The sequence below is a fragment of the Heterocephalus glaber genome, unplaced genomic scaffold (genome assembly GCF_053883595.1).
Source record: "Heterocephalus glaber isolate CG9 unplaced genomic scaffold, H.glaber_assembly_v1.0 deba00001561, whole genome shotgun sequence".
Classification (NCBI taxonomy): domain Eukaryota; kingdom Metazoa; phylum Chordata; class Mammalia; order Rodentia; family Bathyergidae; genus Heterocephalus; species Heterocephalus glaber.
In genome coordinates, this window is record NW_028258349.1 from 3,236,773 (window position 1) to 3,260,158 (window position 23,386).

The 23,386-nt window shown below is 38.4% G+C and overlaps 1 protein-coding gene and 1 pseudogene across 2 annotated transcripts in view; both read left to right on the forward strand.

The window, feature by feature from the left end:
- Copa (coat protein complex I subunit alpha) overlaps positions 1-23,386 on the forward strand; it is a 47,805-nt gene that overhangs the window by 6,628 nt on the left and 17,791 nt on the right. For both annotated transcript variants that reach the window (XM_021239851.2, XM_004858715.4), the window contains exons 4-12: positions 3,122-3,202; positions 5,180-5,256; positions 6,365-6,474; positions 11,300-11,409; positions 13,704-13,803; positions 15,018-15,153; positions 16,323-16,405; positions 21,717-21,867; positions 23,293-23,359. In XM_021239851.2, coding sequence (XP_021095510.2) covers positions 3,122-3,202; positions 5,180-5,256; positions 6,365-6,474; positions 11,300-11,409; positions 13,704-13,803; positions 15,018-15,153; positions 16,323-16,405; positions 21,717-21,867; positions 23,293-23,359 — 915 coding nt within the window. The remainder of the gene's footprint in view (positions 1-3,121; positions 3,203-5,179; positions 5,257-6,364; positions 6,475-11,299; positions 11,410-13,703; positions 13,804-15,017; positions 15,154-16,322; positions 16,406-21,716; positions 21,868-23,292; positions 23,360-23,386) is intronic.
- LOC147823971 (sorting nexin-10 pseudogene) lies at positions 18,716-19,405 on the forward strand (annotated as a pseudogene).

Genomic DNA, 23,386 nt, shown 5'->3' on the forward strand with positions numbered 1-23,386 from the left:
CAGCAACTTTGAACTTAGAAAAATAAATCGTTTACTTTAGTTACTTCTACAATTCGTTTTCATTAAGTCTATATGACCAACCATGCCAGTTAAGTGTACTTCATTAAAAAAGGTACTGTTTTTTATTAACTATTTCTAGAAATATATTGTAGATTATATGGCTGCTGCCTGTGGAGAAAGTGGCATTAGAATTATAAGGAGCTATGTTCTTTCTGTTTTTAGTTTTTAGGCACTGCCTTCTGGAGGCAGTTATTGGAAACTCGACCCACTGTATAGGCCTCAAAAGCCACTAAGATAGCTCAGTGGTAGAGCACTTGCCTAGCAAGCATACTCAGGGGCCTTGGTTCAATATCCAGTATTGGAGAGAGAGAGAGAAGGAGGGAGAGATTGATTAACTTGGGCTTCTTATGATGTTTAAGAAACACTGGATTTCATTTAATAAAAGGCTTTTTTTGGGGGCTGGGGATTTAGCTCAGTGGTTCTGCTGCCTGCCTCACAAGCGCAAGGACCAGAGTTCAATCCCCAGTATCAAAAAAAAAAAAAAAAGGCTTTTTTGAATGTATATGTATCCCAAAAATGATTAGTATTTTTTAAATTAATATTTTAAATTTAATTTCTATTTAATATTTTTAAATTAGTATTTTCCATTTATATGAAATGTCCAGAATAAGTATATCTATAGAGATAATAAGTAAATTAGTAGTTGTTTATAGTTGAAGGAAAGGGTTACTAGGAAGTGAGACATGTCTGCTAATAAGTATGAGTTTCTTGCTTTTTTTTTGACACCGGGTATCGAACTCGGGTCCTTGCGCTTGCGCAGTAGGCAGCCAAAACCATTGAGCTAAATCCCTGGCCCGTATGAGTTTCTTTTTAGAGGGAGAAAAACATTCAAAAATTGATTGTGGTGCTAGTTGCAGTACTGTGAACATACTGAAACTCATTACCTTAACTAGTAAATTATATGATATTTAAATTGTATTTCAATAAAATCTAGGGGCTGGGGATTTAGCTCATGTTTCCACCACCTGTCCCGCAAGTGCAAGGACCTGAGCTCGATACCCAGTACCAAAAAAATAAATAAATAAAATCTATTAAATGTAGGAATTTTCTGTTAGCTAGCTTGGTGAGTTTTAATTTATATGGCATGGTTTTATTTTATATTTTCTTGATGACTAATAAAGTTGAAAACTTTTTCATGAGAAAGGATTATCATGAAAAATCATGTCTGTGGATCATAATATTGCTTGCTATAGCCAGATGAAAGTAGCATTAATATTATCCTCATGTACAAAGAACAGGACAGAAAGCCTAGCAAATGGCCATAGCATTAGTCTAAAATGCTCTAGGTCTTTTAAGGTTCACAGTTCTGAGCTAGTGAGGATGTTAAAGGAGTCAGGACAAGTTAGAGCTAGAAATATGAAACACTGAACTCTGTAAAAGGGGAAGGTGTCAGTTAAAGAGTAATATTTATGGTGTAATCTAATTTTTTGGTGAAACTTTACTACATTCATGTTTATATACAGATGAAGATTAAGGTAATGGAATACTTTCATTTTTTAATGTTATTTACCATTTCACATTTTTATACGTATGTTCAGAATAAGTACGAAGTGTCAGCCACCTTATTAAATGCCAAAGTAGTACGTTGAACATAATGGATAAGGTCTTTGCCTTTAAAGATCTTACATTCTTATTTGGAAGATCCCACTTTTGAGTTGTCTGAATTTGTTATAAGAAATGATACTACTGCTAGGGATTTAACTCAGTGGTTCTGCCGCCTGCCTTGCAAACGCAAGGTCCCAAGTTCGATCCCCGGTCCAAAAAGAAGCAAAACAAATGATACTACTTTTCTATCCACATACAATGGCACCTATACCTGTAATCCTAGCACTTGAGTGGCTGAAGCAGGATTGTGAGTTTATGAATGTCAGGGCCAGCCTAGGCTACAAAGCAAGATCATGTCAGAAAGAGAGAAAATTTAATTTTAAAAAGATTACAATAATAACAAGTGGGCCCAGTTAGAATTAAAAAAATACAGTGAAATTTTTTAAAAGTTGAATTTAAAAGAAAAAAAATAGCATCTGACCTCTCATTTTAGTAGATTTGTGGATGAGGAGGATGAGCTATCTTACATTTGTGATCCTGGCTTTAGTGTCTTCTTCAGTTGTGTCCATTGATGTCTGATACAGTAGTATTTAACTCAACTTTATATCTGAATATTATTGTTTCTCTGCTTATTTTAGCCTGAACAGTGTAGTATTTTTCATAGTAACGAGTTCAAATCTATTTCCAAAAAAGTAAGTACAGTCCACAGATATATGAGCATTATTTGCCACCAAATTAGGAATTTTGATAATGTCTCTTTGGAGTCTTGGGTCTATTCTACTTGTTAAGATGATAGGTAAAGTACAGTACAGGGATCTGTATTTAAACTGAGAATACAAGTTAACTGAATAATTGGTAAGTGTCTTATCTTCTGCTATTAAAATGATTTCTCAGGCAATCACAGTGGGATGTGCCTGTCATTCCAGCTATTAGAAAAATTGAAACGGGAGGATGGGAGGACTGCTTAGGCCCAAGAGTTGAGGCCAGTTGGGCAACATAGCAAAGCCCTGTGTCCAAAAAAAAAAAAAAACAAACCACTGCAAAGAAAGACAACTTTCTATAATTTGTTAATCCTTTTGGTTTTGCAGTGCTGGGGATCAAACCCAATTCCTTTATCTTTAGCTCTTCCCTAACTTTACCCACATCATCTCCTGACCCCCCACTTTGTTTAGCTGACCAATATTTTCATCCCTTTCCCCCCCCAGTCTTTAACAAGACTCCTTAACATGGTTCCTACTTATTTAAAAATGCCGAGGCCCCCGAGTTCGATCAAAAAAAAAAAATTAATAAATAAATTTTAAAAAATAAAAATGCCGAGGCTGGGGATTTAGCTCAGTGGTGCCACCACCTGCCTCACAAGCATAAGGTCCTGAGTTCTATCCCTGGTACTGCAAAAAAAAAAAAAATTTTTTTTAAATGCCAAACTACAGATCTAATCTTGTTCATTGAGAAACCTGAGCCATTCAGAAGTTCAAAACCTTTTTATCCTATGCCTTATTTGGATTTGTCTTTGCAGGTTTGGAATTACAAGCTTCGGCGCTGTCTTTTCACCTTGCTTGGTCACTTGGATTATATTCGTACTACATTTTTTCATCATGTAAGTAGCCACAGTGGCTCTAGTTATGGCACATGCTTTATTTTCCTCTTAGTAATCTACTTGCTCTCAAGAGCCCAGTACTTTGATAACAGACTATGTTATTGATGTAGCTCTTCTAGGATGTAGAGTTGACTTTTCTGCTTTCTTTCCTTCTCCCATCCAAGTACTAACCAGGTCCAATCATGCTTAGCTTCTGAGATCAGACAAGATTGTGGGTGTTCAGGGTGGTATGGCCATAAACTGCTTTCTTTCCTTCTGTAAAAGGAAGCACTCAGGATTACACTGTACTGAATTTAATTTAATTGGATTCAGTGAGCTTTATTGTTTCTCTGTCAAGAAAACCAGGGATTTTTATTTCGGTGTTGTGCTAGCAAAAGTTTGCAGGCTAATCCCATGTAAAGTGTTATTTGTAAGTGGTAGGTGTGTCTGGAGGAAGGTCAAGCTAAGACCATGCTTGGATGAGCTAATAAACTTTTTGAGATATTAACAATCCTATCCCTCTGTCCTAGGATTTGGGGTTCTTTTGAAGCCTATTCCCTTAGCCAGGTTTACTGTCTTCTTTGATCTCTTATGTATCGTAGTAAACTTAGTGAGTTACAGATTAGAGACTTCTAATGTCTGAATCCACTCCCAACCTGGCTAGAATTTTCTATAATTCTGTGCCATTATAATTAATTAATTCTATTCCATGACTCTCAGTAAACAGTTTCTTCAATTAAGTTAGAAAAAATATAATGAAATAAACAAGTATTTGCTGATTGAGTATACATTATTTCCTTTATAAAATTAAAACATTTTGGGATAGAAGAGAATGAGAAAATTACAACTAAAATATTTGAGAATAACTAGTATTCAATAAATGAATTTATTAGGTAGGAATTACTTGTCATTACCATAAAGCACTTGCCAAAGACTTTGTGTAGAACAAGTTGCTGTCTACCTGGAAAGCTAAGACAAATTGTATTTTTTTGTTGTTGTTGTTCCATATATATGTCTGTGCCTCGTACTTGCTAAGTCCTGGGCTAACTATTGGATATAAAACTGAATAAGAAATACTTTCTTTTCTCAACAACCTTACAGACTCCAAAAAGGCAAAATTGTCTTTATATGGTACTTGATGCTTTAGTTACTAAGGTTTGAAAATTTTTTGAAACTGCATGATCTGACATGAAGAATTCACACTATAAATCAGTGTTCATATCCTAGAGCAGTGATGGTGAACCTTTTAGAGATATTTGTCCAAACTGCAACCCAAAACCTACTTATTTATCCAAAAGAACCAGCACTGCAATTAAACCTGAATACTGAGGTTTCAGTTTAGAAAAAACAACTCACACATTAACATCTTTTGGCATAAAAAGAAAACAACATACATGCCAGTAGTTTGCCACTACTGTCCTAGAGTTAAAAGGAGAGGAGCCTTTCACTGGATTTTAGTTTATAAAATTAATTATATATAAATACAGTCATATACCTTGGTACTCACCTGCTTTGAAACTCAGCAAATTTGGTACTCAACACACTTTGATGCAAAAATTTTGTTCCAGTACAGCTTTGTTTCTTTGGTACTGAACATGCAAGCTAGATCTTGTCAGTATTGATTACCTCATGACCCTACCCTTTCCAGCCAAAACAATTTGTTTGGTACTTGTCATTTTTGTATTGTGTGTCCTAGAACCACAGTGCCATGGTATGAATACACACATGTAAATATATGGGTAAATTTAAATGTATACTCTCTGCCTCTGAGAGTTTATTGTGCCTTTCTGATGTCATATAGCTGAGAGGACCTAAGTTGGAAAAAGCTGGTAGAGTGGTAAGAGATGGCAGCTAGCCTAGTATGAGAAGTAGCAATCCTTTTGTTAATATAGCTGAAGTTGTAGGCAAAGAATGCTCTCCAAAGAGAAAATTAGTTATAGGAGCTTGGTGGAACAAGTTTGCTTAATGTTCAGAGTCTTTATCTGAAATATCTTTCAGGAGTATCCTTGGATTCTGAGTGCCTCAGACGATCAGACCATTCGAGTGTGGAACTGGCAGTCTAGAACGTGTGTCTGGTAAAGCAGGAGGCAGAAGCCTCAAAAAGAATCTTAATTCTTCCTAGTTTTTCCTAATCAGCTTCCCTTCAGAATAGTCATCTCCCTTCCCAAGTGGATCATGTCTGCTAATTAGTTACTGATTATATTTGTAGGATGCTTTCAAGTAAAAATAATACAGTATAGTGACAATTTCTTTAGTAATGCATAAATCTGAGTTTCCTGACAATTTCTTACCTGGGAGAAGAAGTCATATAGTTAGTCTTTTAGAACAAGAAGTTTAAATATATATATGGAACAAGAACTTGTAGTTGTTTTTTAGTTCTGTTCCATAAAATCTCAGTCAGGGACAACAATGAGTCTTTGTGTTTGGGTCTGGAGCTCATGGAACTTTCTATGAAGAGGTAAGGACCATTTAAAATGATATCCTTTAAGGATACCTTTAAAAAACTTAGCAGCAGGCTGGGGATTTAGCTCAGTGGTTTTGCCGCCTGCTGTGCAAGCACAAGGACCCGAGTTCGATCCCCGGAACCAAAAAAAACCCCAAAAAACCTAGCAGCTAATTTGTAGTATAAATTACTAAGATCCCATTTATTTCTTTATTTTTGGTTTCTTAAGACAGGATCTGAATATGCAGTTCAGACTGGCCTTGAACTCACTTATGTAACCCAGGTTGGCCTCAAGCTTGCAGTGATCCTCCTACCTGAGCCTCCCAAGTTCTGGGATTACAGGCGTGCACTACCATGCCCAACCTTATTTTCATATTTTAATATTTCTTTAGCGAGCTATGTAATTTCAGTTCCCCTGAACTTAGTATTTAAATACTAAAGCATTAGAGTAAAAAAAGACAGTTATTGTTAAAACAGGTGGCCTTAGGCCAGGGATTTAGCTCAGTGGCACCACGCCTGCCTCACAAGCCCAAGGTCCTGAGTTCAATCCCTGGTACCAAAAAAAGCCAAAAAACAAAACAGCAATAAAACAGGTGCCCTTGCTTATTTTTGAAAATTGTTAGCATGATCTACCTTTGCCTCTATAAAAGTATAATTGGATAACCATCTATTGAAAGATATTTAGCTTAGGAGTCTATTGATTTCCACCTCTAATTTAGTATTGTCTTTTTTTCTTACAGTGTGTTAACGGGGCACAATCATTATGTAATGTGTGCTCAGTTCCACCCCTCAGAAGACCTGGTTGTATCAGCCAGCTTGGACCAGACTGTGCGCGTTTGGGATATTTCTGGTGAGCTGCCCAAGTTCAGGGGACAGCCTTGTCATGTCTGGCGAAAAACTGCAATTGCTTAAAATAGTGAGGGTAGTTGGTTTGGAGTAGAAAAAGTTAGATTATTCTGTCCTGTACAATAGCATCTTTGTTTCTGAGGGTATTGAATCTGTTTCAGTGGTTCTTCATGTTAGAAGTATTTTCTGTGAAAAGTGATTACTCTAGAAAATTCATTTGAATTTTTGTCATATTTTTAGTTAAAATCTCTGAATATGCCTTTGGAGTGTTTGACTAAGAATTAAGCTTTTCACTCAGATAAGAAAGAATACATCCTTGATTTAACAACAAGAAATTTTGAAAATAGATTAATGCAGAGAAACAAGACTCTTGGTCTTGTTGCCTTATTTAGAAGTTGGAAAATCCTTCTACAGTACTAGATTTTTTTAGTGTAAGAACATGGGTTAAAATTGAATTGGTGACTTTTATGTGCAGAATGCCCTTTAATAGGCAGACCTCTAGGACCAGAAATTAAATAATTTAGATTTTAAATTATTGGGATAATTTCTCCTTGGATCATTTACATATTATGATTTTGAGAAAGGATTTAAATGTTTAGTGCTGGCTGAGGATATAGCTCAGTGGTTCCGGTGCCTGCCTCGCAAGCACAAGGTCCTGAGTTCAATCCCTGGCACCAAAAATAAATAAATAAATAAATAAATAAATAAATAAATAAATAAATAAATAAATGTATGTTTAGTGCTATATAGAGGAGATGTAATAAATTGCAAACCAGAGAATTTTAATGCAGAGAAAGACCCTTGCTTTTGAGATAAATGGAAGAGCTTTGTGTTAAGATAGGCAGATGAGACTTAAATTGTGTGCATCTTTGCCCAGTCACATTTTCTTATCATTTGCTGTATTGTCTTTATTTGTTGCCTTTGAAATTCTTGGAGATTGAGTTCTCTGAAAAGTCAGTGACTAGGGCCGGGGATTTAGCTCAGTGGTTTCGCTGCCTGCTGTGCAAGCGTAATGACCCGAGTTCCATCCCCGGTACCAAAAAAAAAAAGTCTGTGACTAAACTACAAAGTAGTCTTTTGTCCCATAAAAGGAAGTCTCCTTTATAGGTCTTTGCTTGGTTCTTTGTGGCAATAAAAGAATCACTCTTTTGCATTGTAAGGCTCAGGTGATAAGTTATCCAACTCCCTCGGCACAGTGGGCTGAGGCAATATGATATTTGCTATTTTTACATGCAATTAAGTTGAAAATTTGGATTACTGCATATAGTATTTGGAATGTTGCAGTAGCAATGACAGTTGTTTAAGATTCACATGGCATAGAAGCAAGCCAAAGGAAGAGGGGGACAGTTGGAGAACAGAACCTCTAGATCATGCTGTCTTTGTACTTTTCAAAGGGAATGGTATAAACAAGATTATATTGGAGGTAGGGCAATTGTATTCCTTCCTGTAGGGCTTTGCCATTGCAGTTTTCCGTCAGACTGACTAGGCTTTTTGAAGTACACCCAGATGTGACCAGCCATGCGAATAGGAAGAGCTGGGCACAAGGCACTATGAGCCTGTGCCCTCTCATCACTGCCAGTACTTTCCCATGGAGCTTGGCACTCACTCATCCAGTAACCTAACTATGGCTTTACATGGTTTTTCACTGTGCACACATTCAGAGCACCCTCTGTCTCAGGATATAGGAACCTGATGGAGTTAGATTCCAGTTTATGCTGTTCTAGCTGATGAGGGACAGTTGTTTAGAATAGTCTCTCCCAACCCCAATTCTGTGAGAAAAATAAGTACTACAGTAATTACTTTCAGTAACTATTTTCTCAGTGCTTCTGGGAATAGTATGTGGCTAATACCATCCTAGATCATAGAGAAATTGTTATGTACCTAAACTGATGGCCTTAGGCATTAGGGCTTAATTCTTTCCCAGAACACTGGGTTGAGAAGGGGCTTATACTGCTCCACTCTAAGAGTACTGTTTGTGCCACCTGTGGTTAGCACAGCATGTTCCCTGTGGTCTAACTGAAGCAATTTGGAGCAGTCAGATGGTTGGATTCTCATTGGTGATCATGAAATGCCAAGGCAAGAAATACTTCTCTTTACCTTTTGTGGGCAGGAAACATTTTGCATCAAAATGAAGGACCTAGATCAGAGGAGAGAGGCAGAAAGTGTAACCCCAGTGGGGTTTATGTGTGCTCTTGAATGTGTGAATTGCATGGATTATGATACAATAATACTGCAATTGCTATACTTTGTGTATGTGACAGTGACAGTTTTGTGCTAATGTGCTGTACTAATATTATTGCTTTCTTTGCCATTCTAAATGTTTTTCTCTATTCCTCAACTCTCTTAACTTCAAATAATCCCTTAACCAGAGTGGAAGGAGATGCTTTGGTATTTAACAAAGTGGAAGCTTTTGGACTAGACCTTTGCACTTACTCTTTCCTTTTCTAAAAATAGGCATGCTTTTCATCAGAATTCTTTTTGTCTTTGGCTCAAATAAGTCTGATCATAGGAAGAAAAATTAGCTTTCAGATCTGTTAGGGGCCAGAGCTGATATTTCCAAAAGAGAAAAGTTAGTTCTGAGTAAGAGACTGAACACTGCCAAATGTAAGAGGACTGGTGAAAATCCTGATCATTTTGACTATCTCTTTCAGAAAGGGATCCTCTCTGAGCTAGTAAGTAACCACTAAGAGAATGTTGAACTATTTATGGAAAAGCCATCTCTTGATACTTCTCTAATGAGGATTGAACCCCTTGGGGCTTGGCATATCCTGAGTCTTTTGTGTTAGCCTGGAAAATCTATTTGTTTAAAATGGAGTAATTTACAACCTAGGCTACTTTTTTAAGCACAGCCTTCAAATAAACTGACAGATTCTTAACATGCTTCACCTTTGCATGTCAAGCCCATGTAATGCAGGCTCAATCTTTGAAATGACTACTAAAAAGTATTAATATGCTGCCAATTCTTGTCTTCATCCCTCTCTCTTTACTGCTCCCCCTGGTTCCCACTGGGAGGCATGCATAAACTGGTCCATTCTGAGAGTGTTCTCTTCTCCCTCTGGATTTGGGTAGCTGCTGCAGAAATTTTCCATCTGTCGTGCAGTCCTAGTGAGTGGCTTGTCGAAGGCTGAAATATTTCTTCTCTAAGTATCTTTTCACTGCCTGTCACTATTCATCTGTCTTTTTCACCCTTCCCCTTTTCCTGGATCATTACACACAAGTACAACAAAGGGTTCCATTCTGTCATACAGCTTTCCTTCTAATGTGTTTGTTGAAGCTTATTGGAGGTGAAGTTCCTCACAGCTGTCTGTCTTTGTATCTTTCTTTGAATCTGTTTCATACACCAGACTCATTAGAAAAAGTTGACAGATCCTATTAAAGGAAAAAGTGAAATAAGTGAAAGGAGGCATCCTTGTGATAATGTATTTATGAAGCCTTGGGAGAGTGCATTTTTTAAAAAGCATCAACTTTATGTTTCTTTACCTGTTGGGTAAAAACCCTTCTTGGATGGGGGAAAAAAAATAATTAAAACTTTCATGATCACTTAAGCTCTTGCTTCTCAAGTGCTGAACAGAGTATATATAGATTGTGATTTTAAAATAAAGAGTGTATTCATTGAACTTAAGTTTTCATAGTTTCCTACAGATGCCAAAATTTGGCTTGAAACTACTTAGATTTTATTTTCAAGGATAGGTTTTATTTTTCCTCTATTATAGACTATTTTATTTTACAAATGCTAGGTAATTTCATCTTCCATCCATTCCTGTGCTTCAAAAAATGAGATTTTAGTCCCAACTGTTGTTTTCTTGTCTGTAAACTTGTGTTAATTGTATCTGCTTGCTGATCTCAAGGGGTTGTCATTGGAATGAGATCATGTAATATATTGTTGGAGTGCTTTGAAAACTGCAAGTGCTTTTCAAATGTAAAGTGGTTGTATTGTTATCATAATTTTGGTTTTGACTATAGCATAAATAGCTTTTAAAGATGGATGTAGATGAGCCATAAATGTGGGCCTTCTACAAATAAGATGCTGCTTATCCTGGTATGTTTGGCGATTGTTTTCATATTTTGGGCTACTTCCCCCCCAATGAGGACAGCAACTACAGGCTTTAATGATAAAATATGTATATTCAGATCTATAACAAGCCTTTTAGGCAAGAATTTAAAAGGATATGATAGTGTTAATTGTCCTGTGCCCTGCTGAAGAGTCAAGTAGGTGGTATGATATACTTTTTGTATAGTTATCTCTTTTATATAAAGTATTTTATATTATCTTCCAGACCAAATAGCTGTTTTGTCCTAAATAGGGCTAACTTGTTTCTGTAACACATTTGGAGCTTCCCTATGAGTTGCCCTAGAGCCTTCAGTTTAAGAAACATTGAGCTGTGGTCTCCCCAAATGGCTTTTCTTCAAAATAATGAGAAAAAAGTTGTTACAGATTTCATGAAGTTGAAAGTAGAAACTGAATTTTTACCATTTGAGGCCACATTTCAAGAATATCAAAGAATTGAGAGTAAGCATTCCCTGAAATAGACAGCTCATAAGGTGAGATTTGTTGAGGAAGTTAGCTGTGTCGGAAGTTTTGATTGGCCTCCTGAAGAAAGAAATCCCAGTAGTGGGTCTGGGAAGTGTTGAGTGAGCAGAAGAGAAGATAGTGAATGTACTTCTGAATTTTGAACATTTCTGTAAATAGGTAGGAGCTCTTGAATCTTTTCTTTTTTCAGTCTCTAAATTTCTTTTTCCCTTCTTTGATGTTAGTCTGTCCCATAACCTGGTATTGTGCCTTTTGATAACACGTTTGCATCTTCATCCCACTCCTTACTCCTTCAAAGGCCTAAGGAAAAAAAACTTGTCCCCTGGCGCAGTGGAGTCGGATGTGAGAGGAATAACTGGGGTTGATCTGTTTGGAACTACGGATGCAGTGGTGAAGCATGTACTAGAGGTATTTATCTCTGCAGCCAATGACTGAGTATGGTTTGTCCTCTAGGGAAAGTACAACATGCCATTTGTTTGTTTGTTTTGTTTGTTTGTTCCTTTGTTTGTTTTTTAAAACCGGTCTCACCATGTAGTTCAGGCTGGCTTTGAACTCACTGTGGAGCCCAGGCTGGCCTTAAACTTGCTGCAATCCTCCTGCCTCAGCCTCCCAAGTGCTGGGATTATAGGCATGTGCCACCATGCCCAACATTTTTTTTTCGTTCCTTTAACAAATATTTACTAGGTGCCATGCACTGTTTGAGGCACAGAAAATAGAACTGTGAGTGAGCCGACAAAGAGATGAAGCTTATGTGTCACCTGCAGGAGAATTATGTCACCATATGAATCCAGTGTGAAGAAGGAAGAAAATTGGGCATAGGCTGTATCACCACCCCACACAGAGCCTATTCTCAAGCCTCCTATAAGGAGGCAGCAGAAAGAAATTTAATCTAAGTTACCCTAAGCTAACCATGTGTAAGTAATTTGTTCATAGTGGGAAAATAGAAAACATAGAGGAAAGAAACTACTTCCTTTCTAAAAGCAAAACATCTACTTTAACCCTCATGATGACTGTCTACTGAAATATATGTTGTTAACTTCATTTTATAGATGAAAAAAGTAAAATTTAGAGAAATTAAACAGTTTAGCAAAATTCACATATATCTAGTAAATGGAAAAAATGGGATTTTAACTTGGTCTGTTTGACTCCAGAACCCAGGTGCTTTTAATCACACCATGATACCTCAAAAATACTTCTAAATCAAAACTATCTTAGCCATGATTTTGCCACGGGTTGGAGTACAACTATAAAAATAGGTTATAGGATATCTTTTTTTATTACATACTTAAGTGCTGATATTTTGGATATATTGCTTTACATAAAATACATACTTAATTTAATATTCTTTCACTTTTATTACTGTGGCTACTAGAGAATTAAGAATTACCAAGTGGCTTGCAACAGTCTGTTGTTTTAGGGTCTTCCATAGCGTTTACTGAGCACAGACTGGTACCCTTGCTGGGGTGCAGGGCAGCTGTAACACAGCCTATTTTGGTTGCTCGTGCCTTAGGAGGCATGTCTGAGGCAAAAGATGTCTTCCTCCCTCTGCCTGAAGTAAGGTGTCAAAGGAGGAGTAGCAATTCTGTGGTGCTTCCTGGAGATCTCAGCCCATCTGAGGTGGAGACATGTGGTACAGTCTCCAGCCCTTAGCCTGCAGGGCTATGTGTGATTACTTCCATCAAGACCTCAGCTCCCCTGGCTCCTACCAGAGGTCATATCCGCATCCCTGTTTGTTCTCTTAGTGGCTGGTGACCTTGACCAGAAGACTGTGAGCCTCAGAGTTTTCATCCCTAACCTGGCAACAGTGGTTGCTCTTTCATAGCATCCTATGAGGAGAGGATATCTTAAAATCAGCACTTGAACTTTTGTTCTGAGGATCTCTTTTTTTGGGGGGGGGGGTACCAGGGATCGAACTCTGGTCCTTGCACTTGCACAGCAGGCGGTGAAACCTCTTTATACCCTTAAAATTTATTAAGAACCCCAAAGAGTTTTTGTTTATGTGGGCTAATTTTAACAGTATTTGACATTAAAACCTTTTTTTTGGTGCTGGGCCTTGCATGTGCTAAGCACATGCTCTACCCCTGAGCTATACCCCCCGGCCTAAAACCATTAGCCATCAGAGTGATAACATTGTCAACCTTCCCAAAGTGTTGGTAAAACTCCACCGTACGTTCAAGAGCTAATAAGAACGAAAAAGCAAATACGGTCTTGGTGTTATTATGAAAATAGTTTTGATCTCACAGACTTCCTTAAAGGATCTTGGTGATCTTCCAAGGGTTTCCAGACTACACCTTGAGAATTTCTTCATTGTTATAGAATAGATTTTTATTTTTGAGATGTTAATAACTAGCTAGAGAAAGAAGATAAAAGTGGACAAGTCAAAAGCTAGGCACATTATCCTAAGTGCAAGTGAATGTGAATGGGAAGGTAGAAATATTAATCCTTTTTTTTTTGGTACCGGGGATCAAACTCAGGACCTTCCGCTTGCGAGGCAGGTGGTGGAACCACTGAGCTAAATCCCCGGTCCTTAACGTGGTAATTCTAATGTTCAAAACCTTACAGTGGCATAGTCCCTTGAGTCTTTGTATACAAAGAATAAATCAGAGACATCTTTTATAACCATCTGCATGATTCATTTATTTATTTTGAATAATGATTATAAAGCTGTTTTAGAAGAACCACTTCTTTTATTTTTTAAACAGGGACATGATCGTGGCGTAAACTGGGCTGCCTTCCACCCTACTATGCCCCTTATTGTATCTGGGGCAGATGACCGTCAAGTGAAGATCTGGCGCATGAATGGTGAGTGAATCAGTGACAGTATCACCATGTCTAAGAAACTGATGATTAGCAGCAAGGTAAAGGAGCCAGATTTGCTGTACTTGCACCTATTTTCCCACTGTAGATGATTATCTTATGCTACTTCTGGGAGCATTAGAAATTGCCCCATTTTTTTCTTTTTTTTTTTTTTTGAGACAGGGTCTCGCTATGTAGTTCAGGCTGGCCTTGAACTCACTATGTAGCAGAGGCTGGCCTCGAAAACACAGCAATCCTTCTGCCTCAGCTGCCCGAGTGCTGGGATTACAGGTGTACATCACCACTCCTGGCCCCTTTTTTCTTTTGATGGTTTCCTGATTTTGAGGTATATGAACATGGTTAAGAGTAAGAATGGTTAAAAAAAAAGAATGGATCCATTCACTTGACAAATATTTATTGACAGTCTACTTTGTATGACACTGTAGACAAAACAGATAAAGCTTCCATTGTAAGTAGTTTACATTTCTTCTAAAATGACCACTAGCAATAAATGCCATCTGATTAAAACAGGGTAAAAGCGTGAAGAATGATGGAATAGAGGGTTATAATCCATATAAGGATCAGAATGAGAGAACAGAGACATATGTAAAGATTAAGAAACCTACCCAGATATGGTGGTACATCCCTGTAATCCCAGCACTCAGGAGGCTATGGCAGAAGGATTGAAAGTTTGAGTCCAGCCTGAGCTACATAGTGAGTTCAAGGCCAGCCTGAAATATATACTGAGATCCTGTTTCAAAAGAACCAAAAGTATTAGATAAATTAATTTTTTTTAAAAGGCTGGAGGGGCCAGGGATTTAGCTCAGTGGTTCTGCCACCTGCCTCGAAACACAAGGCCTCAAGTTCAATCCCCAGTACCAAAAAAAAAAAGGCTGGAGATGTAGTTCAGTGCAAAAGCTTTGGGTTCAGTCCCCAATACTGAGAGAGAGAGAGAGAGAGAGAGAGAGAGAGAGAGAGAGAGAAAATTATGGGACTGGGTGTATAGCTGATTGGTAAAGCATGTGCCTAGTTTGCATGAGGCCCTAGATTCAATCCCCAGTACCATAAAACAAAAAAGAAACAGGGAAGGAAGAGAAAAGAAAATTGCTTATTTAGTATTTTATAGTAGCACCTATCAGTTGATTGAGAGAACGTCATATCCAAATCCAAAAGTTAGGGTAGTAAGGACTTATGATGACTTCATTCTTTTTGTCCTTCAGAATCAAAGGCATGGGAGGTTGACACTTGCCGGGGTCATTACAACAATGTGTCTTGTGCTGTTTTTCACCCTCGCCAAGAGCTGATCCTCAGCAATTCTGAAGACAAGAGCATTCGAGTCTGGGATATGTCTAAGCGGTAAGAGAGGCATTGATGTTGTGTGACCAAACCTTGGGAAAGCCCCTTTCTGTCTTGTTCTCTCTTTTTAAAAATTAGATTATGGTGCGTGCCTGTAATCTCACTCAAGAGTCTGAGGCAGGAGGATCGCCAAGAGTTTGAGGCCAGCCTGGGCTCCATAGCAAGACTCTGTCTCAAAAAACAAAAAATTAGGGCCGGGGATTTAGCTCAGTGGTTTTGCTGCCTGCTGCACAAACGCAAGGACCCGAGTTCAATCCCCGGTACCAAAAAAAAAAAAAAAAAAATTAGAATACTTTTTATCTCTTACAGTAATCTTCAGTATGTAGAAAAATTAGATCATCTAATATGTATAATTTTTTTATCAAATAGAAATTTCTGTCTGTCTTAGTTACTTTTTCTTGTTGCTAAGACAAAATACCTGATACCCAAAGTTAAAGGAGAAGAGATTTATTTGGCTCACAGTTTGTAGAGGTTTCAGTTCATAGTCAGCTGGCTCCAAGGCAGTTTGGCATGGCAGAGGGGCCTTGCAGAGGAGAAACAGTCCACAGCAAGCAGACAGGCGAGAGCAGCAAGCAGCAAGTCTAAGTGACCTTAGCAGCTTCTTTTTGCCCCTTTTATATTCGATCTAAGCTGTCTGTCGGGCTTAGGGCAGGTGCCAAACCAATCAGTGGACTGATTGAGTAATCACACTCTTTGTGATTTTTTTGTTTTTTTTTTTTTGGTACTGGGGATCGAAGTAATCACACTCTTAATCCCATTATCACATGATCTAGATCCAGCCCTATTCACACTCTTCAAAAGCCCTCCACCTATCATCACCTGAGGCTTTAGGGGGACATCTAGACATGACCCATAACACTATGTGTACTCTTTTTATCCTCTAAATTTAAACACATTCTTCTCCCCCAGTTCTATAGCTATATAGAAGAAGTATAGCATGAAAAAACAGTATACAATTGTGATGAATGGGGGAAATTGAAATGTCAGAATAATAGGATCAGTTTGAAGTTTCCTTTCTGTTCCTTGGTAGAATTTATGTTATGCTGTATACCTTTAATTATGATAGGAAGTTTATTCTCCTGGATTTACTTTTTTAAGTCAACTTTCAGGCTTACCATTCAATATTTTTTTTCCTACATTTCTAGAAAATTAATATTTTTCTTTCCTAGGACTGGGGTTCAGACCTTCCGCAGGGACCATGATCGTTTCTGGGTCCTGGCTGCCCACCCCAACCTTAACCTCTTTGCAGCAGGTAAGGGCTATTCATCTTTTTTTTTTTTCTTGCTTCAGTTCAGATTTTAGAAGTTTCGAAAATGATTATTCATTAGCTTTGTCTCCTCTAAATGCATAGTAGGGAAACAGAGGTAAAATTTTTCAGAGCCACTTAGTTTACGTTTTTCTGCTTTTTTTCCCCCTCTTACTTCCTGGAAAGTATCTTTTAGTGCTTTTTCTCTACCAAGATCCACATAGTTTGTTGTTTTCTTTTTTTTTAATTTTGGCACCAGGGATTGAACTCGGGACCTTCCACTTGGGAAGCAGGCTGCGGCACCACCGAGCAAAATCCCCAGCCCTTACCTTGTTCTTTTAAATTAGCTCGTAGAGCCAGGAATTTAGCTCAGTGACACCACACCTGCCTCACAAGCTCAAGGTCCTGAGTTCAGTCCCTGGTACCAAAAATAAACAAATAAATTAGCTCCTAGGAACTCTTAGGAGGCTAATACTAGACACTTAGAGTTCTCTGACTGAAGGGATATAAAAAGAATTAAGATATGTTATGTACATTTAGCAACTCCTCATGATAAACTTAATCATTATGTACTGCAAACATGTACTAATAAAAATAAAAATTTAAAAATGAAATAGGGAAAAGAAGAAAAAAAAAGTCTCAAATTGATAAACTAGAAGTTAAATTTTATTCATTCTTTGACAAATGCCTGTTGAACCCCAGACCCTATTCTGCATGTCCATGTTTAAGCAGTGCATAAGACAAAGTCCCTCCCTTAATGAGGCTTTCATCTGTTGTTAAGAGAAATAGACCATAAAGAGTAAATATAAAAAATGTGTAGTAAAAAATGCTTTGAAGAAAAATTAAACAAAAATACAAGAGAGGGCCAAGGATTTAGCTCAGTGGCACCATGCCTGCCTCACAAGCACAAGGTCTTGAGTTTGATCCCTGGTACAGGAAAAAAAAAAATACAGGGGATAAAGAGGAACAAGTATGGGGATTGCTACTTTGTACTGAGTGTTCAGAAGAGTGAAAGGGAGCTGGGCACCATGGTACATCCTGTAATCCCACCATTCTGGGAAGCTGAGATAGGAGAATTGTAAGTTTGGGCCCAGCCCAGGCAACTTAGCAGCTTAGTGAGACTGTCTCAAAATTCGAAAAAAAAAGAAAAGCACTAGGTATGTATCCCTGTTGAAGGCCTTACATTCAGTCCCCAGTACAGACAAAAAAGGTCAAAGGGTATGAGCAATAGGAACAGCAAATGTGAAGAACGGTTAGTTGGACAAGAAGTGCTCAGCATGTTGGAGGAGCATCAAGAGAGGCCAGGGGAGGAGAGCACAGTGAGTCGTGGACTAAGTATTAGGAAGTGCAGCCATGTAAGCTTGTGCATTGTCGTGTAGACCACAGGTAGAACTTAAGATTTTATTCTGAGTGAATGGGAAGCCAGTGGAAGATTTTGTGAGGGAAGTGACACTAGTTCATATATAGGGAGCAGCCAGTAGGAGTACAAGAACAAAAGGGTTCTCTGGGCCCGGGATTTAGCTCGGTGGTGCCGCCGCCTGCCTTGCAAGTGCAAGGTCCTGAATCCGATCCCCAGTACCAAAAAAAAGAACAATAGGGTTCTCGAAGGAACAGACGATGCCAGTAGGGAGAGAGCACAACTTTAAAAAACATAACTGTAAAAGCTTTTAAAACTATCATTCATGTTTTAAGCAAATACTCTTTATATTCTTATTTGCTAAGGAACAAGGGAGGTGAGAAGTCATTATAATTTCCACCTTTAAGGAACTCATAATATAGTGGAGGTGAGAGACCTAAATGACTACAGTGCAGGGTGATTAGTACTATAATGGAGGTCATACATAGTGTTGGGGAGCCCAGAGAAGGCTGTCCCTACAGGTGGCAGTGGTGATGTGTTATTAAGAAAGGATAGATAGGGCTGGGGATTTAGCCCAGTGGTTTCGTCGCCTGCCTTGCAAGCGCAAGGACCTGAGTTCGATCCCCGGTACCCAAAAAAAAAAGATAGGTGGCGGGCGGAAGCAGGAGGCGGACAGCCACATGCGGAGAGACTCTGGGCTATACCTGGGGGCAAGGGGGCGCGGGCCGCTGGCCACTAAGGGGCTGCACTCCAGGGCGCTCCTGGGCACTTGCCACCACTCCTGCCCCTGCCGCTGCACCTTTGAGTCAGCAAAGTCCGCCACCTTGTCTCGGTTAGCTGGCCTTGCAGTGCCCTGTCCTGAGGAGCTGCTGATTGCTTGTATCCTGTGCTGAAGATGTTTCCAGAACAACAGAAAGAGGGATTTTAAGGGTCTGGGTCCAAGATCCTAGGATTCAGAAGGAGGACTTTTGGCATTCTTATATCGATGTCGACTATGAGATATGTATTCACACTAAGAGCATGTGTTTTACAATGAAAACATCCTGTGTATGAAGAAGATACAGAGAATTTGTGTGGCTGAGACAGAGACTCCAGAGTAATGCAATGCTGGTGCAACTGCCAGAACTTCAATCTGAAAACCTGTTTTTCAATATGAACAATCGCCAGCATGTTAATCAGCGTCGTCAGGGTTAGGAAGATTTCCTCAGAAAAGTCCTACAGAACGCACTTTTGCTTTCAGATAGCAGCCTGCACCTCTTCCTGCAGAGCCGTCTGAACGCCGAGGACATTGAGGCATGTGTTTCTGGGCAGACCAAATACTCAGTGGAAGAAGCCATTCACAAGTTTGCCATAATGAACAGACGTTTCCCTGAAGAAGATGAGGAAGGAAAGAAAGAAAACGGTGTAGATTATGGTTCAGAAAGTTCATCCTCTGGGCTTGGACACAGTAGTGATGACAGCAGTTCACATGGAAGTGAAATAAGTACAGCTCCACAGGAATCTTGAAAAAATAATTCTAATGTTACTATGTTAGGAATACAAATTGTGTCCAGTCATAGAGAAGAAAGCTTGCTAATAATATATTCTTACTTAAAGCTCACTGTCATGATATTATGTATTTAAATTGTTAAAGATGGTGGCTTGTTTATTAGTGGTATGTATTTTTATGTTGTCTAAATTTAGCCAAGCTTCTGTATAAAGCTAAAAGTCTGTGAATGCCATACTTTCCTTTATGGCCAGTTATTTATTGGTAAATAACATCCTGCCTTCCAAAGAAATGATTTATATGTTTAAAAAAAACTAGCTGGCTTTATTGAGTTTTAAAAGATAGTATACAGGTAGCATTAAAAATCCAGGTAGAGCATTCCTTCTGTATCAAGGGGGCAGTTACTATAAACACGGCGTGTGTGATGTTAGCCACTGAGAGGAACAGCATGGACCAGACTGCGTCATACATGTGGTGGATATTTTGTAGATAGCTTTCCTGCACTGGCAAAACACTTTGCTTTTGAGTGTTCAACTGAAATATTTAACAATAATTAATCTTTCCAGTATTCTATTTCATACTTCAATGGATAGAGATGTATTAAGATAATGTTTACATCTTAGAAAGTTAACAGAAATAGTGTTAGTCATTTTTTCTTTTTTCTTTTTTTTTTTTTTGGTACGGGGATCGAACTTGGGTCCTTGTGCTTGTGAGGCAGGTGGCGGAACCACTGAGCTAAATCCCCCACCCAGTCATTTTACTTATATTTGCAGTATGTACATTCAGAAATACATTTTCATTGTCTAAAATCAGCTTAAACAAATTGTTTCTAGGAACAAATCATTTTTTTTCATTATTACTGTGTCATTAGAATTACAGGTTAATGATTTATTTTCTGACCAAATATGTAATTTTTTATCACTACATAACTTTCATTATCAGTGATGGCTTCTTACTACTACTTAAAGTCAGAAGAAGGATCTTATAAAATTTAATAAATTTAATTTTACCAATAAATATTACCATAATTTTGAAAAGGATGTCAACTTGCCAATTTCAGAGTTCATTATTCATTTTTAGAAAGGCTTTTCTTTTGGGCATCTACCTGAAGGTCGGTATTTTAATAAAATGTCTGTATGTGGGTTGTGTGGCCCAAAGATAAAAATGTCCTAGATAAACTACTTTGAACTTCAAATTTCAAATTAGGCAGCATTTTCTTGAGATAATGATCCAAGTTTTTTCCTGATTGAATGGTAAAAAATATCTCTGTGAATCTAATGGGAAGATATTTTCACACTACCAGGATAACTTGTTGCTTTTTTATTTTAACTGAGAGTATAGCTAAAAGTTATATTATTAAAAAGTATTCAAAATGCTTGTTTAAAAGAATAGAAAAGTAAGATCCAACAAAAATTAATTTAGATTAAGAATGATTTATTTTGCTGGGGATTTAGCTCAGTGGTTTCGCCGCCTGCTGCATAAGCGCAAGGACCCAAGTTCAATCCCCGGTACCAAAAAAAAGAATGATTTATTTAATGTCTCCTTTTTTGATCTAAAACATTATTAAACTTTTGTAAAATTTTGATTTAATGTACCTTATGTTTTATTATTTTATCATCCAAGACTCATTGTTTTAATGCAGGAAAAAAAAAACCAATTTAGGAGTTATTTTGCTAACATGTAAAGTTTGCCAGGAGGCATCAGAGCAGTCTGCTGCTGCTCACCAATATGGATTTGAATTTACACTATTTCTGTTTCACAGCACTTTGAAGAGCATATACTGTGCCACCAGTTGTCATATTATTTTTAAATGATGTAACACAGCCATCAAATTCAGAAATGCCTCGTATATGGGATGTAAACTTAATGTGCTCATTGTTTTCAAATTAAACAAGTAAAAAATCAAAAAAAAAGAAAGGATACGCAGAGAATTATTTGAATAAAGATTCTAAAAATTAGGAGGATTAGCAAGTATAGTTTAGTGTTGTATTTGTCTGTTGCTGAAACAAAATTCGTGACACTGAGTATTTTATAAAGTAAACAGATTGATTTAGCTCATAGTTTTGGAGGCTGAAAGTCCAAGATTTGGTGGTCCCGGCTGTTTGTCCCCTGGCGAGGGCCTGTTGGCTGTGTCATGACCTGCCAGATAGCATCAGGGCAGGAGGGCAAGCAAAAGGGAGATTACTTGGCCAGACAGGAAGCCAGAGAGGATTCTGAAGATGAGCTCCCCAGTGGCCTCATCACGTTCCTCTAGCCTTCCCTGTCCTTCTGAAAAACTCCTACCTCAGCACTGCCACACTCAAGACCAAGCATCCAACACACAAACTCCTGAGGGACAAACTACCTCCAAACCATAGCAGGTGTCTTGTCTTTGATTTTAACATACATATATAATCCTCACCCTGTGTGTTCCTGTTTCTAGCTTTCTTTTTTGCCTATAGCTAATTGTCTCCTTTTTTTCTCTTATCCTCCAGGCCATGATGGTGGAATGATTGTATTTAAACTGGAACGAGAACGCCCAGCCTATGCTGTTCATGGCAATATGCTGCATTATGTCAAGGACCGATTCTTACGTCAGCTAGATTTCAACAGCTCCAAAGATGTAGCTGTAATGCAGTTGCGGAGGTAAGTCAGAATTGTTTTTTCTTTTCAGCCTTTCAGCTGTCATCATGATACATTGCCCACAAATAGGGGAATAGGACTCTTTTTCTGTTAAACAGCCTTTTGAATCTCATGTCCTGTCACACTTAGAATCCCCATTGCATAGTCTGCTCGGTTTAAACCCTAGCAAGGTAGCTAAGAAGGTGGCCCTGATAGACTGGGAATTCCCCTGCAAACCTAGGGTGGGAAGGAGGTTACACTGCTACATTTTGCCAGGTCTTTTACAAACCAGAGAAAGTTTCTTGGTGATGGGCCTTTTGCTTTTTTTTTTTTGGTACCGGGGATCGACCTCAGAACCACTGAGCTAAATCCCCGGCCCCCTTTTTGCTTTTTATTTGGCATTTCTGCCTTGAGGGAAGAACTCATGGTATAGTGGATGGTAGACCTAAATGATTATAGTACAGGGTGATAAGTACTGTGGCAGAGGTTTGTCCAAGAGTTACAATTTTCTTTTGCTTTCCAGCAAAATGTACACACTCTAAACTAGAATATATGTCTCCAGAAACTCTTAACTCTGAAAATATGATAACCTCTGGGATGCCTGGCAAAAAGAACTGTCCTTTTGGAAAGCCAGCTGCATCAGCATGCTGAAACATTCATGGTGGCAAACATTGGCATGTGGGTTGATAACCACCCTCTAGCATCACTACAATAAAATGATGGGTTTGTGCGAACAATCCAAGGGACAAGAGAAACCAGCCAGAGACAGATCACACCATGTTACTCTGTGGTGTCCACTGTGATTATGTGTAGGAATTCATACACTAGCAAAATCAAACCCACTACAGTGCATGCTAACCTTACCCTCTGGTGAATAAATGGACTCGACTAGTGTTTGCTTTTTTGAACTATAAGTTCAAAAGCCTTCATGCAGTGATGGCGAATCTTTTAGAGACTAAGTCCCCAAACTGCAACCCCAAACCTACTTATTTAGTGCAAAGTGCCAACACTGCCTCTATGTACACTGTTATTTGATGCTCAGATGCTGGGGTGACTAGGCTCGTGTGCCAACAGAGAGGACTCTGTGTGCCCACTGCAGCACACATGCCAGAGGTTCACCACCACAGCCTTAAAGGAAAGAAGAGGGAAAAGTGCAGTATTTATTTATTTTTATTCCTGAGTATAAGAGTGATGGATGTATGTATAAAGATTGGGGTGGCATATGTTTATAATCCCAGCACCTGGGAGGCTGAGGCAGGAGGATTGCCACAAGTTCAAGGCTACCCTGGGCTACATAGTAAGTTTGAAGCCAACCTGAACTATGTGATGAGACTCTGTGTCACCAAAAAAAAAAGATTGGGTAAGTAGAAGATTAAGGGGTAATTCCATTCTTCCTTCTATTCTTATATCCATTCCCTTTTTTTTTCCTTTTTCTTGATTTATCTCCAGTGGTTCCAAATTTCCAGTGTTCAGTATGTCATACAATCCAGCAGAAAATGCAGTCCTACTGTGTACGGTAAGTAACCTATGAAGTCCTTCTAGA